The sequence below is a fragment of the Pygocentrus nattereri genome, chromosome 24, assembly GCF_015220715.1.
Source record: "Pygocentrus nattereri isolate fPygNat1 chromosome 24, fPygNat1.pri, whole genome shotgun sequence".
Classification (NCBI taxonomy): domain Eukaryota; kingdom Metazoa; phylum Chordata; class Actinopteri; order Characiformes; family Serrasalmidae; genus Pygocentrus; species Pygocentrus nattereri.
The window spans coordinates 6,342,042-6,361,205 of record NC_051234.1 but is presented as its reverse complement, the minus strand read 5'-3'; the positions used below and the strand labels follow the sequence as shown (position 1 = coordinate 6,361,205).

General features: G+C 43.2%; 1 protein-coding gene across 5 annotated transcripts in view; it reads right to left on the bottom strand.

The window, feature by feature from the left end:
• Positions 1 to 19,164, bottom strand: part of oxr1a (oxidation resistance 1a) — a 305,121-nt gene that overhangs the window by 117,714 nt on the left and 168,243 nt on the right. Inside the window, exon 1 of one of the 5 annotated variants that reach the window (XM_017719829.2) lies at positions 6,947 to 7,197. The exons of 3 other annotated variants lie outside the window; for them this stretch is intronic. In XM_017719829.2, the coding sequence (XP_017575318.2) occupies positions 6,947 to 7,079 (133 nt within the window). In that variant the 5' untranslated portion in view covers positions 7,080 to 7,197. Of the gene's footprint in view, positions 1 to 6,946; positions 7,198 to 19,164 lie in introns of those variants that run through there. One more of the 5 variants, XM_017719831.2, reaches the window with a different exon arrangement.

Genomic DNA, 19,164 nt, shown 5'->3' with positions numbered 1-19,164 from the left:
GGTGATAACTTATAATAATACAGGGCTTTTTCAAGGAGAGGGTTTAAAATAGTTCAACAAACACAGCGGCGTTCATAAAACCACAACTTATTGTATTAATCTTAGCTGTTTGTGTTTTCCTCGGGAAATAAACACTTCCTGCCAGATACATAAACCCACATTAATGTCATATGCAGACCTCAGGGAAAACATAAGACAAATGTAGGACATGGACTCCTTTACCTTCCACAAAAGAAACTGAGAAATTCCTTCACTGAGTGCTTTAAATCCCGCTTCATGTTGTTACATGACAAAGCGTCAGTGTATAGCCGTCACACACTCTTTCAGTCAGCTGGTCTCAACACTAACCCCACAACTGCATGGTGCAAACAGCTTTGTACATCTGTGTAAACACACACCTGCCCTGTCTAAACTGCCGGGTCATGCTGAGAATGCGCTAGGCAGCTGGAACACAGGCCAAAGCAGACCATGACAACAACAACAAGTGCTAAATCTTTAAATGACAATCAAGAGAAATAAATAAAAAATAAACACTTTAAATTTAGTCCTGCACTTCTAACCAGCTTGCAGCCATTAAGATTTCCTGGAACGTGTGGCAACACTGCTTGGCACTCTGGTCACTGCTCAAGTCTGTTATGAAATGAGGTTTTTAACTTTCACACCCGTCTGTGAGTAACTGTCTCACCACAACGCCTGCCCTCCGCCTGTCCGCGGCACTTTCCGCACAGGCCAAACGCCATGCATCTCATTCATTCCTGGTCTAATTACGTCCTGCAATTAACCTGCCTCGCAACCCACCGTGCCTTGAATACACAAAACCACACATTAGAAGACAACAGCAACTCGTTTATGTATTTCTAAAGGAATCGTCGTGAAAAATCAAACGGATATGATTTTGTGCTAAGCCTGAAAGCAGTAGATCAGCCAATACATGTTTGGTGTCCTACCAAATACTGGACGTATATGGTCACCAAAATAGATACATGCGAAAACCTTCATATACTTGCTCCAAATTATGTCAAAGGGTTAAAAACTAAACGAATTTGATAAAATAGCTCAAACAAACCTTATTTACACGTTTAAGCTAAGACTAGAACTACATTATAATCCAGTACTATTTTGCCTTTAAACACCGGGAGACATGAGAACTGGTAGAGAGAAGAACTGCCATTCTGCAATGTCTTCTGAGTTTCTCAAACACTAGAGGGCGCTCCCGAGCAAGTCCAAAAATCGATTTGGACCATTTGAGCAAAATCGTAGTTTATAAATGCTTAAAGATTTTTTAATGTAAAAGAACACAATCATTTCATGAACACAGAACAGCATAAAACATCGTAACACTGCTGTTATACTTTTAAGAGCTTTTAAACTTTTGAGTTATAAGAGTATAAAACGGCGCTTCATGTACGTCTGTGAGCGAACAGCCAATGAGCTGCTCCACTCACCAACCAATCAGCACTCAGTAGCAGTAACGCCAGCGTTCTGCTGCCCAAAACCCGTTTGCTGTAGTAAAAAAGGAAATATTTGTAGAAGATTTCTTTGTTTCAGTGAAATACATCCTTCTACTTTCTAACACTAAAGGAAAGTTCTGGGTGAGTGATTAGAAACTATATTAACTTTGTTTTTAGCCATTCACCCCATTCATTGAGGACTTGCTCGCGGGCGCCCTCTGCTGTTTAGCACTCCTGTTTTTGATATAACGGGGGAAATAGGAAGAGGCCAGGATCCTCATAAACCGACTCTGGTAATATCTATGTTATGCTTCCCTCCCTTCCACTGTCTCTGCCTCCCATCACATGATCTCCAATCTCCCTCACATGACTCTACACTGGTCTGCCTCAGCTCACTCCTAATTACCCACACCTGTTCCTTGTTCCATGTGCTTGTTAATTTAGTATATATGCCCAGACGTTTAGCTTAGTCTTGTTGTGAAGTTTATTACTGAGCCTTCTATCTGTCTGTTAGCCTATCATGTATGACCATTGCTTTGTTTGTTTATCAACATCGCCTTTTGCCTTGCCGTATCAGTACTGTTGTATTTTCTAGTTTTACCTCGTTTCTGGATTTTGGACGTTGGTTTTTGGACCCTCCCACCTGGTTTTCATGTTCTGCTTTTTGATATTGGACTGGTCTGACCTTGAGTTTGGATCCTCTCTTTGTTGATAAACCCACTTTACTTTTATGCAAGTGTGGTCTGCAACGGTCTGAATTCTGTCTGAGCCTGACAACCTAAGGCTTGTTTACTCTAAGAGAGTTAGAAGTTGCACATCGACTAAGGATAAATCTACGAAAATGAGGTGTTGTACTCCAACTTGCATAAACAGAAGAAATCCTGTTAGTCAAACATTTCACCCCTGATTACTTTTACTCTGATTACTGATGAACCGTATACAAACTGTAGCTTTGGGGCAAAGAACCACAAACTGGCATGAGAGCCGAAATCTCTGTGTATGTGGTGATCATTTGTCACCTGACATTAGCAAGGCAGGTCTCCAACAGGATAATCTTATATCAACAGTCGTCCAAATTTTTACGGTTAACATCTCGAATTGAATCTGAAGTAAGCACTGTTTACTCTCCTCCGTCTTACTCTCATGTAGGCAGGAGAACAAGGCCGAGGTCGGCTCTTGACTGTTTCTTATTCGAGTGTCACACCTGATGCACCACAATGTAACTGTCACATCATTTAAGGCGGAACGGAAATTTGAATAAGAAGCTAACTTCAGCGTTGTGCTAAGAGGGGGACCATGGAGTCACTGGGGGATCCAGCATCCAACATTGTACTGATTGAGTACATTTGCTTAGCTTCTCCACTACTGGTAATACTGGGCCGTTCCGCGCTGTTCCTGACTTGTGAGACCAGTTACGGTTTCTGTATCTGTCGTACCACTAAATCAAAACCAGGAAATACCCAAGCAAACTACACTTTTGAGTGCTTAACTGCTAACAGGCTAATAGCAACGTACACGCCACCCACCACAAACATGTTTGATTCCGTCTGTCACTCCAACTCCGGTCTCTCGGTGTGCTCTCATCTTGTTTATCCTCTAAACAGGTGGTATTTGAGCATCTGTTACTGAAACAGTCTGTACTATGGTGGGTTTCACCTGTAGCCGGATAACTACATTAGCATTAGTGTCGGCCGGTAGGGTAAAACTCAGAGCAACACAGAACAATTTCATTTTTTATCTTCGTCACTTCAACACCAGTCATTCGAATGTGTGCCTTTTCCAGGTGGCTTTTGGGCGAACCAGTACTGTAATTTTTGTAAATTATGTGTATTGCTTTTACATATTTCTATGCCATTTTAAAATTTCCTTTTAAGTTCATTTTCATCTTTGTTATTTTTATTGTACAGTGATCTTGGGTGTCTTGAAAGGCGCTTGTCAACTAAAATTGTATTATTATTATTATTACTCCAGCACAGATCAGTCGCCTTTGCTCTTGGTATTCTATGTTTTTATGATCTATACTTGTAAAAGCGGAGCAGCTAGTCAGATCAAATGAGCGCTGCGGGTTCTGGATCTCTTTAGCCAAGATAAGTTAGCTAGAAGAGCAGAGCTGGCTAGCATTAGCTTAGCTAGGAGGGTCCAGCTTCAGACACCAGAGAAGATGCTGTTTTCAGCTTTCTGTACCTTTAAGATCAGCCGCTCGACTTTCCTTCCCCAGACAGGAGTCATTATCACCTAAATCTGTGTCTGTGAAGCTGTTTTCAGAATCTGACCTGGTTCTGTGGTGAGCAGAGGTAGCAGCATGCTAGCTGAGCTAACACTAACCAGCTACTCTCGTTTAACTGGTGAGGCAGCAGAGTTTTACATTTAGAAATTAGTTTTAGGTTGAAACCTTGATGTTTATTGAGTGGTGGATTTAAAATTGTGCACTGCGTTCATTTATTTACCCTAACTCAAATTTATTTGAATGCTTTCGTGTTTAAAATGGCGCAGAATGACGCTGTGGCACAATACCGATATAAACATAGAACCGATCAGCAAACAGCTACGTCGTTACATCGTCCCACATAACGGTTCTGCGGCCCTGAGTACGGTTAGCTAACCGAGCCAAAAAAACAGGAGTCAAACCGTGTCTATGTGGAAAAAGCACTAAAACCGATACCCTCCGTGCTTAGAACCGAGGCCTATGTTAGCGCCCATCTCTGGTCAACTTCTGCGGAATCGTACAAATTGTGCTCAGAAAATGTATTTGAATGGACGAATGTCGCTTCTTTTAGTTACACGCAAGTTTTTTTGTTTTTTATAGTTCATCATGACTCACAGCAGCCTTCTAAACCACAATGGTTTGTGTGCTCGACCTAAATGTGGTCTGAGGAGGTTGAGAGAAGTTTAAGGCATGTATTCATGGAAACAGTTTGTGTGGCTATTGACTTCCAGTGTTTGTTTGGCCTCGTAGCTCCAGGTTTTAACTGAAGAAGCAAAATTTTGACCCCAAACAAGTCACCTTCACTCATCACAAGTAAATTAGATTTTTTTCGCCACACTATTCCTTTAAAGCAAATGGCTGGCCTGATCTCTTGCTGTCCAAACTGTGAAAAGTACAAACTGTCTTCGTGAAACTGAGCATATGATTCTGCTCAGTGGAGCTGAAGTGAGTTTATTCTAGGATCAGGTTCACACTTCGTACAAGGCCAGGAAACTAGGACTAGCATTAGCACCAGGAGGTGATTGCTATTCAAAGCACCAGCCAGTCAGGTGTTTACACACAGTCATGGGGCTGATTTGCAGATTCCTGTACAGTTGCAGGCCTCATTCTCATCAGAGGAAGGGTGCAGACTTTGCCCTCTCTGACTGGCGACTGAGTCGTGGAGTTGGAGAGAGACGCGTACTGTGGAAGCGGAAACTATTACAAAGGGTTAATGAATTAGCCTGGCAAAGCTGAGGGCAGATTTGCATGCAGATACTGGGAATACCCAGTGACAAAGACAGAACAGAGCACATATCAGTAAAATTTTAGAGACTCTTAAAAGCGAATGTCAGTTTTTTTTGTCAAAATATCTGCATAGTTCACTGGGTGAGATGTAAACAAAGTCAATCAGAGTGATTTGATGTGGAATGATGCATTGTGGAGACACTTGCCGACTCGGTCTTGATACGAGGTGGGGATGTCACATCTACAACACAAATATAGCCATTTTATTACAGTCTTTTCCATTGATGATGGTAGTTGATCTGGGTTCTATTTGCCCTACAACACTCTTCATGATTTAAAAAAATATATATTTTACACCATAATTTACTCATCAAACAATGTCTCAGGCACCAAGGAGCTTATTCCTCATATAACGACTTTCTGTGAGGGACCTTTTAATGTCATTAAAGGGGAATTCCACCCATTCTTCAAAATTTCTAAATCATTCAATAAAGAGATGCAAACAGACCCATTCAGAGAGGTTTGACGTGAAGTGGTTCAACTCACCAACTCGATGGTGGTGATGGGAACTGGGGTGGTCATGTTTACAATACAAAAAAATATGGCCATTTACTTTATTTACTGTCCAAAACCGTCCATGAACCCACGCCTGTTTTCTCCGTTTTTGTTTGTGATGCTGATGATGGTAAAAGAGGAATAAATCTGACGTCCTCTTTGGGGACTATTTTGCCTCACAACGCCCCGCATGTCCCCCTCCACCACAAAAGATTCAAACAAATGCATTAGAATACATTTCAAGGTAAAACTTTCATCAAACAATGTGTCAGACACCAGGCCGTATATCTATAACCATTTCATGTATATGTTTCTGTGAGGGAGCTGTTAGAGGTGACCGTCTGGTTCCTATCCACACCACAGTGAACAACTCTGACACCGTAAGTTTCTCTAGAACGAAGTATTTCATAACAGACCACTCTGCATGACTTTACTTACATCTCAACCGTTTAATTATGTAGGATTTTTGAAAAACCACTGGAGTTCCACCTTTAAACTCTCCAGATGTCTGGTTCCTATCAGAACCACTGATGTTTACTTACTAGTTCAGTTCAAACCACTCATGAATGACTTTGTTTACATTGTAATGATTATATAATATGGAACTTTTAAGACTCCTCTTTAAAATAGTACTCAGAGAGGGAAGAGTCAGTGTCCAGTTTTTACAGAAAAGCAAAGGGGAATTTCAGTGATTTCTTCAAAAATTCACTCATATGTAATATAACCGTATAATTCACTCACTGAAATGTGAACAGCCATTCAGCTGTTTCTGCATTCTAATTTTTTATATGTAATGTAAAATAATGGTAAAATGTGGAAAAAACACGTTTCTTTAAGAACTAGTTTACCTCACAGCATGACATGTACCCCTCCACCATGAACGGCTTTTAAAAAATGTATGTTTTAGTATCCACGTATTCAGAGCCATGGCATATAAAAACGTTAACTATGCGAGGGAGCTGTTAGAGGGGGACGTCTGGTTCCTATCACCACCATTATGAACAACTCTGATTCGCCAAGTTCCTCTAGAAAGAAGCATTTCACACCAAGCCGCTCTGGATGACTGTATTTACATCTCAACTATAGGATTATGCACGGCTTTTGAAAAATCGGAGGAGTTCCCCTTTACGCAAGAAACACTGAGCCAGCCAAAAATCCAGTGTAAACTTTACACGTCAACGTGCAGCAACGTGCAGCCCACCGCCTGGTCCAGCCCACCGCTGCTGTCAGTCACACACTAGAGCCCCGAACTTCCCTAAAACGTTATCAGAAACCACATTTCTCATATTAAACCATCCATTAAAGACCCGTGTGATAAAAAAAACACCCCCCCGGTCTGAGAGTGAGCCGCGCGGACGGCTCGCCCCGTCTCTGTTCACAGCGTTCAGAGCGGAACAGAGAAGAACTTCACAACAAGAGTTACGACACTTTCAAAGTCGGCTTTACGCCCAAAAACTCGCCTCTTTTTACACAGAACTGTTAGGAACCGAGCTCTTCAGCCTCCCACCTGCACTCTGCAGCTCGCCCGTGCGGCTCTCGTGCACGTCTCGCGCCGGCGCTGTCGCGCTCCACATTCGGTTGGAAATCGCGTCCCGGACGGCGCGCGCGCCGCTGCTCGTGAACGAGAGGATGTAGTCCATGACGCCGAAAGCCAAAAGTGAACTTAACCGAGAGTCACCGGCGGTGACACGTCGACATACCCGCCGGCTCGCTGCAGAGCTCGGGCGGCAGCGCGGAAAGCAGGAACCGAAACAGAGTCAACAACTGCTAAACTTTATCTGCCCCCCCTCCCCCTCCCCCTCCCCCGCCGCACCCCCCACCCCCGCCGCACCCCCCACCCCCGCCGCTCAGCACTGAGGCGCGAAAGTGCTGCTGTGAACCGCAGCTAAACCCGCCTCATTGCGAAACACCGCATAGTTCTCTCCAAAAACACACGCAGTCGCTCCACAACGACTTTCCTTTCATTTCTAACCTTATTTTGGTCAATAATACTTTCATTTCTGTATTTCTACGCTGTTTTTCTGCCACGTAAAACTAGCTTTCTGACTGCAGCGCTCAGCCGTGCGGGTCAGCTATCTAAAGAGGGGTTTTCCCTAATCAAGTTTTTCCTAATAGTTTGTAAGGAATTCTGTGTAAATAAAAATAATGTGTGGCCACGACTTAGTATGGTATGGGAATGAGATGACTAAGTCGCGGCCATGACCTAGTAAGGTGTGGGACTGAGACCACGGCTTACTAAGTCGTGGCCACGCGTTAGGATCTTGTTCCCACACCTCCCTTGCCTTAATATACGGTGGCCACATATTAGGATCTTGTTCCCACGCCTTAATATATGGTGGCCATGCAATAGGCTCTCGTACCCACGCTTGTGGGCTGGAGGTTAGGGAACCAGCCCTGTGACCGGAAGGTCGCCGGTTCGATCCCCTCGGCTTACAGTCCATGACTAAAGTGCCCTTGAGCAAGGCCCCTAACCCCCAACTGCTCCCCAGGCGCCGTGGACAGGGCTGCCGCAAGTGTGCTCACTGCCCCCTGTGTGTGTGTGTGTGGGTTCACTAGAGTGCATGTATGTGGGTGTTTTACCGAATGGATGGGTTAAATGGGGAGGTCTAACTCCTCTGTGTGCAAACACAGTTAGCTGATGGTTCTGAATTCTTTTTACTAAGTCATGGACACAACTTAATCATCACCTTACTAAGTCGGGGCCACACATTATTTTTATTTATACAGGATGTCACCAGTGGGCACGACTTAGTAAAGCGTGGGCCACGCATTAGGATCTCATTCCCACGTGTTAATAAGGCGTGGCCATGCATTATTGTTATTTACACAGGATGTCATCATCAGGGCTCCATAGGGTTCTAATAGTAATGAGGGAGAACTGAAAGTGAGAAGTGAAAGACGTCTCAGGTTTATTATAGTAATGGATCATTTCAATCGTTTTCATCATAACTAATTATGCTGTATGTTTCACTCTGTATGTGCAGCGCTGTGTGTTTGTGTGGGTGTGTGACCCTGAGTGTGTTACAGTTGTGTTGCTGTGTGCCGAGCAGACCTTATCAAAAGCTGTGGCATGGAGAGACAGAGACACACACACACACACACACACACACACACACACACACACACACACATTCAGTTTTTTAGCTGAGTCTTTGCATAATTAAAGTGGTAACACGCCAACAAAGTCACTCAGAGTGGTCTGGTGTGAAATGCTTTGCTCTAGAGGAACTTGTTGAGTGAGAACTGCTCACAGTGGTGGTGATGGGAACCAGACGTCCACCTCTAACAGCTCCCTAACAGTTATTACATGATTATATTATATAACCTCTCTCTAACAGTTATTACATGAAATGGCTCTGAATTCACTGCTTGATGTGTGAGACTCTGACTTACAGTAACTCTGCGATAAAGTTTTGGGCTAAAGTGTCTTGTTAATGCATTTATTTTTTTCCATTCATGGCCAAGGGGGTACATGCAGGGCACTGTGAGGCAAAAAAACTGCCCTAAAAATGATTTTCCACTGTTTTACCATCATTGCATCGAAAAACTTGTGTAGGTTCTCTGGTGGTTTTGGGTAGTAAATAAAAAAGCTCTATTTGTATTGTATACACCCGCGACCCTGAGTGTGTGTGTGTGTGTGTGTGTGTGTGTGTGTGTATTGTACACATGGTGACCCCTGATTCCCATCACCTCCACTGTATAGAAATAAGAGTCTGTAAGTTTCTGCAATACATTTTACATCAAACCACTGTGAATGACTCTGTTTACATCACAACATTATTAGCAAAAATAAAAAATAAAAAAAAGTGCTACATTCAAAAAAAAAGTTTTCTTGGGAGCTAATTTGATACACAGTGCCCTGTATCACTCTGCTATTAATGTCTTTTAAAAACAAGTTTTATGCTAAAATCTCAAAACTATCATAAATCAATGTCTCCAGCATCAACGCCACATACTCTACATTTCCAAATATATTCGCTCATCTGGCTTCACACACATATGAACCTGAGTGACGTCCCATTCTTAATCCACAGGGTTTAATATGAATATATATATATAACAGCTTCAACTCTTCTGGGAAGGCTTTCTACAAGGGTTAGGAGGGTGTTTATGGGAATTTTTGACCGTTCTTCTAGAAGCACAGTTGTGAGGTCAGACACTGATGTTGGATGAGAAGGCGTGGCTCACAGTCTCTGCTCTAATTCATCCCAAAGGTGTTCTATTGGGTTGAGGTCAGGACTCAAGTCAAGTTCTTCATCACCAAACTTGCTCATCCATGTCTTTATGGACCTGCTTTGTGCACAGGAAGGGGCCGTCCACAAACTGTTCCCACAAAGTTGGGAGCATGAAATTGTCCAAAATCTCTTGGTGCTGAAGCATTAAGAGCTCCTTTCACTGGAACTAAGGGGCCGAGCCCAACTCCTGAAAAACAACCCCACACCATAATCCCCCCTCCACCAAACTCTACACTTGGCACAATGCAGTCAGACAAGTACCGTCTCCTGGTAACTGCCAAACCAAGACTCATCCATCGGATTGCCAGACAGAGCAGCGTGATTCATCACTCCAGAGAACACGTCTCCACCGCTGTAGAGTCCAGTGGTGGTGCTTTACACCACTGCATTCAATGCTTTGCATTGTGCTTGGTGATGTAAGGCTTGGATGCAGCTGCTCTGCCACGGAAACCCATTTCATGAAGCTCTCTATGCTGTTCTTGAGCTGATCTGAAGGCCACATGAAGTTTGGAGGTCTGTAGTGATTGACTCTGCAGAAAGTTGGTGACCTCTGTGCACTATGCGCCTCAGCATCCGCTGACCACGCTCTGTCATTTTACGTGGCCGACCATTTCGTGGCTGAGTTGCTGTCGTTCCCAATCGCTTCCACTTTGTTATAATCCCACTAACAGTTGACTGTGGAATATTTAGTAGTGAGGAAATTTCACGACTGGACTTGTTGCACAGGTGGCGTCCGATCACGGTACCACGCTGGAATTCACTGAGCACCTGAGAGCGACCCATTCTTTCACTAATGTCTGTAGAAGCAGTCTGCAGGCCTAGGGGCTTGGTTTCATACACCTGTGGCCATGGAAGTGATTGGAACACCTGAATTCAATGACTTGGATGGGTGACTGAGTACTTTTGGCAATATAGTTTAGCCGTGACCATGTTATGCAATAACTTTGTGATGTAGCTTTCAGAGGGTTTAAACACTTCTGACATTTGGTTCCCATCAAAACATTTGTATTTACATCAAACCACTCTGAATGATTTTGTTTACATCTTAGTAGTTAAATTATGCTGAAATACAAAAACAGTAGAATTCCCCTTTAATTCTTTATGTCTTATCTAAACAATATAAGTAGAAATCTTTTAGCAGTCCATCAGTGTACAGGGAGACCTCGAGCTTTTCTCGTCTTACAGTGAAATGCCTTCTTTTTTCTCCTAAAACAAGTTTATAAGAGAAATGTAACAGAAATTGACGCTTCCTTGTTAATAAAGTATTGAGATATGCTTTATATTTCCTGAGATAGAGAAAAGTTGATCATAAGTGGACATTTTTCCTTTGGAACACACAGGAGATCCTCTCACTCACTGGACGGTACAGAAACATGATGGATCGCAGCCATGAAACATGTGTTCACTTGGAGGTAAATGGGGGAAAACTAAGCAGAGCAGAACAGGGTTTAATGATTGGGAAATAGGATTATGTAGTGGACATAACAGAGCTCCATGCAATATTCATGAAGGCTGATATGGTAAAAAGGAGAGGAAATGGAGGAGGAGGCCGCATGCAGCATGATTTGTTCTCTAATGGAAAAATCACAGTGGAACTGCAGTGTAACAAACAAGAAAACGAGCTCTTCATTGTAGGAACCATGAGCTTGTCGTGATATGGCACGGAATGGCAGTTCCAGCCCTGAAGGACTGGGTCCTTAGTGTTCTCCTTAGTAGAGCACCTTATTTGACTTATCGAGTGCTCTAAAATTAGTGGTGGAATTTAAGCAGATGTGTCAGTCTGGGGTGCACACTGATCCAGGTAGTGGAGAGCAACAAGGCATCCCATTTGCTGTCATAAATATTGAGAAGATGGCACAAAATACAATGATTTCCCATTTGTTCAGCAAACTGAACTGTTCCTAGACACCATGACTGGTGTGGTAACTCCAGTGGTCTGCCAACAATACTGGTACGCTTAAAATCAAAGGTGCAGTTCTATCGGCTGAAATGACCCACGTGGTTACATCAACGTTCTAGATGATAAAAAAGGGGTTGTTTTTTATAAGGAAAGTGTTTGTTTAGTTCACCAAAGTGCTGCTATTTATAAAATGTTGGGTATCTTACATTACCTGGCACTGAACATTAGCTACTGGGGGGTATTTGTGCAGTGTACAGTTAGCAAATTAATTTCATGGTGGGCCTACCGGGCAAAGTACAGTTGGGGTGGAAATCAGCTAAACAGGTGTTCTGCATTAGTAATTACAGTCCAGTGCTTAAGTGTTAATACCTCTGGTGAAACTACATGTTTTGTCCATTTTCTAAATGAAAATAAGTTAAAACATCCTCTACGATGAGAGCACATTTCTGCAAACTTCAGTGCATGATCTCTGTTTATTTGCAGAGTTTAACATATTGGAAAATATAACATCTAAAATGTGCCATAACTTTTGCACAGGCCACACCTACATGTTTACATAATTCGGCAAATAAACAGTAATTGTGCATTAAAATGTGCAGAGCTGTCCAACCTGTTTTCGAAGAGAGCCAGATCATATCATGCCAAAACACCCGTGAGCTGAAACATTATTCCCAAATTCAGGGCACAGAATCAGACCTTTCTATGTGCTACTGTGTTTCCTATCACTGCATAAAATATGCACAAGGCCTCTTTTACTGTTGGATTGCCCAGAGCAATCTGGATCAGTAAGCACTTATAACAAGTAACTAATCCGTTAAAATCCCAATTCAGATAACGCGATTAAACTGCCACCATCAGGTGAAACGAAAAACTGCACCGCGCTGGCTGGCGGCCTACTTGGAACACACTCTTAAACAGAAGCCAGAGGTCAATTGAAATCTGTCAGATGGCCGCATTTCGCCCTGGTCCTGGACTTTAGACACTCCTACTATAGAGGGTGTGTGAAGTTATTCTCGCTAAGAAAATAAACAAAAGTTTGAAGGAGCGTTCACACTCGCAGACCACTGTATTTTCACACAGTGATATTGCGTACAGCTGCAGCTGCTATCCGCATTAAATAAAACAACAAGGGGCTCTCCTAAGACTGCTTTAGCTAAACACGGGCTAAACAGCTAACTCAGTAGTCTCCTACTATCACTCCTTAAAGTCTTAAAGAAAACTGTGTTAAATAATGTTGAGTTAAACTGTGAGGCTAGCATTGCTGTAGTTAAACAGTACCCAATTATATAGCATAGATTGGAAAACCTTGTGTTTGTTTTTGTTGTTTTTCAGTTTTTTTTTACATAAAGTGAAAACAGCTGTTGCTTTTTGCACTGTGTGTAAATTTCATGAAAAATGGACCAACGGTGGTCCCAAAATGACTTGGAAAAATGTCTGGTTCCATTGACTTCCATTATAAGTAAATTATGTTTTTCCCTTCTCCTGTAAAGGTCCCATTTTGCATTAATGACATTTTAATTGTTTTATTATTCAAAATGGCTAAGGGAAAATGGAGGGGTTTTGTGTTGGATGAGTAATGGAGGCTGCCTATTCAGATGGGCTAATGAGCTAACGCTAACTAACACTAACTAGTACAGCATTGGATGCTAATGAGGATCTTCTGCGTGGGGTATTTTCTCCTCGGTGGACGAAGTACCAACATGTTTGCTTCTCAGTGATATATATCAAATCTAATCAAATCAAATTTATTTGTGCAGCGCTTTTTACAACGGACATTGCCACAAAGCAGCTTCACAGAAAAAAAAGACAAGAGTTTTAACAAGAATATAAAACCCCCCCGGTGGGCGAGCCAGGGGCAACAGTGGCAAGGAAAAACTCCCTCAGAACTGAGGAAGAAACCTTGGGAGGAACCAGGCTCACCAGCAGGGACCCACTGGTCAAACTACCTACAAGCGATTATACTACTAATATTAATAGCAGTAATATTAGTAGTAGTAACAGTTAGGAGTCTATGAGAACATCAGTGTAGGGTGGGCAGCTAGTCCAAGGTAGGTGGCGATAGCTGGTCTGAAGTGGGTATCAGGATTTAGGAATAGCCCAAATATATCACTGTTTCTGGGCCTAGCTAACATTAGCTAGAACCGTGAGCTTAGTTAGCAAATGTTTGCAGTAGTTCCTTCATCACTCTTTGATGCCAACCCATGGGTGTATTTGTATGAGTGTGTATAAAGACCACTGGACTTGACATTTATGAGATGTCCAAAGTATAAAAAATGAACTCGCAAAACATAAAACACAACATTTTTAGCCTGTTTATTTGCCCTGTTGAAAAACCCCATAGAAACCATTAGGTGTTTCTGTTGGCTCATAATGGTTTTGTAATGTGTTTTGGCTTTTTTAATGAGTTGATATCAGAATGTAAAGGATCCTAAGGGTTTACTAGGTGACAATGGCTGATTCTAAATGCATTTGATGGTTTCCTAGTGGGATCTAAAGGTGTTCTACAGGAACCTAGTGGCATTAACCATTAATCCAATAGAAAGCAAAACCAGTAGGTTTTAATCCAAATGGTTTCTAGGGTTCTCTGACTTCCCATGGTGAAATGTAACGAATAACTGAAAAGTAAATCCGGGATTAGAGCGCTGGCACCTCCACTGGGTTAACTGAGTACTCAAGCACTGTGCATATCCCTAATGGAAACAATGCTCGCACCAGTCATAACACCACTGGACTCTCACCAAAACAGCAATCCAGGCAGCAGAGTGACACTGATTTATCATTATTTTGGTCAAGGTTGAAATTTCATCGTCAACATCGAGTTGGATGAGCATTAAATTATCAGTGAAAGGCACCAGCCCCTGATGTCTGTGGTATTTACTTTGAATATACATTGATTCATGGTATACAGTGAGATTGGGGACTGTTACGTTTGACCCAAAGGAGCATGGGCCCGAGCCCGGGGGTGGACTCAATGAGTAGCCCACTTCTTGCTTCTACCTGCAACTCACATCTATTGATATCCAAGCAGTTGCTGATTTCTAAGGGTGGTTCTTCTCTCAATTCATCCAGTGAATTACATCCCAACTGGTAACAAATGAAAGTGCTGCTCATGCTGAGTTAAAACAGGCCCAAAAATCCAAACCCACAGACGCCCCCCTCTGCTGGTGAGTCAGGGTACTGCAGGCTGTTAAAAATGGGGGAAACAGCTGAAGATTGTCAGGAATCAGCCCAGATTTGTTAGAACTGTAACAGCCAATCTAACACAAAATCCAGCAACCGGAAAAATCCAATATTGTGCAGATCTTTGCTATTTTTTGGTAATTAGTGTCTGGGCCAGTGAGTAAAACAACTAGTTTTAAAAAGAAACTGCTGAGCATCTCCACCCGGGACTCATTACTATAGTGGAAGCACCACCAAAAGCATACTCAGAAGTGAGAGGAAAGGCCAGACCTGCAGCCAAAACACTGATGGTTGTCGCAGGGGCTTTAAAGCTTCCCATCTCTATCTTCATTGTGACCTTGCAATTCAGCTCTCCACATACCGGCCCCTCTGGAGAGAAGCTGTGAGCAATAAATGTGTTTTAAAAGGCCACAGAGGCAGGCCTTGTTGTGCCATAACATACTGTGTATGACTGCCCAGTGCAATCATCAAGTCTTCCGTTGCTCAGTGAGCCCAGGGAGCCGTTCTGTCTACTGTCTGGACAATGGAGAGAGAGAAAGAATGTAAATGTCCACCTACTAATCGCCTCCCGCACACACCCTGGGACACACAAACATACACCAGATCTGAAAGCCATTGATTAGCAGGCCTCAACAGGCCCGGCTGTAATTAAGCCTCAGTTTAATTTGAGCAGCCCGCATGAAAGATCTTCTTCGCCCGTTTCGAGATGCAAAATAAAACGAGCCTTATTCACCAGAGAGATTAAAACAGGGATTCTGACTCCACCCTACCCCATTCAAACCACGCAAGCTCAGCTTGTCCAACACCAGCAGTCTGATTTTCTGCTATTCCTCATTCTCCTGTGTACCTTACAAGTCCTCACCAGGTGAAATTGATTCATGTTGTGTTGAATATGGTCGTAATTATGAAAATGTGAATTGCATGTTTGTGCATGAAGGCCACCAAGAAATAGTAGAGATGTCGACTTTATTGGGATGTTTCTCAGGCCAGTGTTTCTCAAACCTAATCTTCACTCCAGTGTTTCTGAACCTAATCTTCACTGCAATGTTTTTAAAACCTAATCTTCACTGAAGTCCCAAACATCCAAAGCAAATAATACGCCACATGAATGTCGCCTCGAGCTTCCAATATCTGAAACGTTTGAAAAATGTAAATATTTACCATTACATAATGACCACACCCCTTATCTCACTTTTCTTCCAAGACAGCCATTGATCACCGACATAAAAAAATCAAAATAAAGAATTTTTTTCTTTCAAGCTCTTCATGGCTTACATCCATTGATACTTTGAACTTGCCATGAAAAAGAATGTGCTAGGCCATCATAAGAGTTTAAGTCCTTTAAAAGTGTCAACATTATTGATAAAATATATCTTTGAGTCATTATTAATAAAAGGTTTGCTGCAATTAGTAATTTAGAAATGATTAAAATAGAGTATAGAGTCATTTTTAAACCAGCCATTAGGGGTGTACTTTGTGTACTTCTGGTGCCGGTCCCAAGCCCGGATAAATGGTGAAGGTTGGGTCAGGAAGGGCACCCGGCATAAAACTTGTGCCAAAACTATCATGCGGATCACAAATATGATTGCCATACAAGATCGGTCAAGGCCCAGGTTAACAACGACCGTCTCAACAGCAACAATGGTGCTGTTGACCAGCAGGGTGCCGGTGGAAATTGGACTACTGTAGGTCGAAGACCATCAAAGAGGAGAGGAGGAAGGCGGGTTAGAAGGCAGCGAGAGAGAAGGAAAGGCAGGAGTGTGGAGGTTAGAGTAGGGACTCTGAACATAGAGACAATGACTGGTAAAGGCAGAGAGCTTGCAGACATGATGGAGAGAAGGAAGGTAGATATTCTGTGTCCAGGAGACCAGATGGAAAGAAAGCAAAGCCAAGAACATTGGAGGTGGATTCAAACTGTTCTATCATGGTGTAGAGAGGAAGAGAAATGGAGTCGGGATAATCCTAAAGGAACAGCTTGGGAAAAGTGTAGCAAGGCAGCATAGGGTGGTTGTCTGTAGAATGAGATTAGAAACAAAGAAGAGGAAGAGAGTGAAGACAGAGCCAAAGATTAGATGGTGGAAGCTGAAGGAGGAGGATGGTTGCAGGCAGTTCAGGGAAAAATTGCAACAGGCCCTTGGGGGCAGTGAGGAGCTACCTGAGGACTGGGAAACTACAGCTAAGGTGGTGAGAGAAACTGGCAAGAATGTGTTGGGTGTTTCGTCTGGTCAGAGGAAAGAAGACAAGGAAAGTTGGTGGTGGAATGAGGAAGTCCAGGAGAGTATTCAGAAGAAGAAGGCAGCTAAGAAAAAGTGGGATAACCAGAGAGATGAAGGAAGTAGGCAGGAGTACTGTGAGGCTAGTCGCATAGCGAAAATGATGGTGGCAAAGGCAAAGGCTCAAGCCTATGATGAGCTGTATGAGAGGATGGACAGTAAAGAAGGAGTAAAGGACTTGTATTGTTTGGCTAAACAGAGAGATAGAGCTGGAAAGGATGTACAGCAGGTTAGGCTGATAAAGGATAGAGAGGGAAATGTACTAGTGAGTGAACAGAGAGTGTTGAGTAGATGGAAGGAGTACTTTGAAGAACTAATGAATGAGGAAAACGAGAGAGAGATAGGAGGACAACGGGGGAGAGATAGTGGATCAGGAAGTGCAGAGAATTGGTAAGGTGGAAGTGAGGGCAGCTTTAAAAAGGATGAAGAATGGAAAGGCAGTTGGTCCAGATGACATACGTGTGGAGGTATGGAGATGTTTAGGAGAGAAGGCAGTGGACTTTTTAACCAGGTTGTTTAACAAAATCCTGGAGAGGAAGAGGATGCCTGATGAGTGGAGAAGCTGCGTACTGGTCCCCATTTTTAAGAACAAGGGTGATGAGCAGAGCTGCAGTAACTACAGAGGTATAAAGTTGATGAGCCACACCATGAAGGTATGGGAAAGAGTTGTTGAAGCAAGGCTAAGGCGAGAGGTTCAGATCAGTGAGCAGCAGTTTGGTTTCAGGCCCAGAAAGAGTACCACAGATGCAATTTTTGCATTGAGAGTGTTGGTAGAGAAGTACAGAGAAGGTCAGAAGGAGCTACATTGTGTCTTTGTGGATCTAGAGAAGGCATATGATAGGGTGCCAAGAGAGGAACTGTGGTACTGTATGAGGACGTCAGGTGTAGCTGAAAAGTATGTTAGGGTGGTGCAGGACATGTATGAGGATAGTGAGACAGTGGTGAGGTGTGCAGTTGGAGTGACAAATGGTTTCAAGGTGAAGGTAGGGTTACAACAGGGATCAGCTTTGAGCCCCTTCTTGTTTGCAATGATGATGGACAGGTTGACAGATGAGGTCAGGCAGGAGGCTCCATGGACCATGATGTTTGCAGATGACATTGTAATCTGTAGTGAGAGTAGAGAGCAGGTGGAAGAGAATCTGGAGAGGTGGAGGTTTGAACTGGAGAGGAGAGGAATGAAGGTCAGTAGAGATAAGACGGAATACATGTGTGTGAATGAGAGGGAGGCAGGTGGAAAGGTGAAGATGCAAGGAATAGAGGTCGTAAAGGTGGATGACCTCAAATATCTTGGGTCAACCATCCAGAGCAATGGACAGTGTAGAAAAGAGGTGAAGAAGTGGGTGCAGGCAGGATGGAGTGGGTGGAGACGGGTGTCAAGGCTGATGTGTGAAAAAGGATAGCAGCAAGAGTGAAAGGGAAGGTTTACAAGACAGTTGTGCGTCCTGCTATGATGTACGGTTTGGAGACTGTGGCTCTGTCTAAAAGACAGGAGGCTGAGCTGGAGGTGGCGGAGATGAAGATGCTGAGATTTTTGTTGGGAGTGACAAGGATGGACAAGATTAGAAATGAGCAGATCAGAGGGACAGTGAAGGTGAAGCAGTTTGGAGATAAAGCCAGAGAGGCCAGGTTGAGATGGTTTGGACATGTGTTGAGGAGGAATAGTGGATATATTGGTCAAAGAATGTTGGAGATGGAGCTGCCGGGTAGAAGGAGAAGAGGTAGACCTCAGAGAAGGTTTATGGATGTAGTGAAGGTGGACATGGAGATGGTTGGTGTAAAAGTGGAGGAGGCAGTGGATAGGGCAAGATGGAGGCAGATGATCCACTGTGGCGACCCCTAAAGGGAGCAGCCGAAAGAAGAAGAAGAGTAAAGATTCATTTTTAACTGAGCCAGATAGGCCCAGGCTGCCTCAGGTAGGAAAAGGTAGGCCTGATGCTTTTAGGAGAGGAGTGTTTGTGCCAGGCACTGCTTAGAAAGCCTTGAGAGATAAGCAGACACCTGCATATAAGAAATACTGCCTGTTCATTAAAAACAAGCTAGCTTTTAGTGAGGAGATAGATAAGCAGCGAGCAGGAACGGGTCGTAACTCTTAAATAATTAAAAACGCCCAATATGGAGAGTCATAAAAATGGTCCTT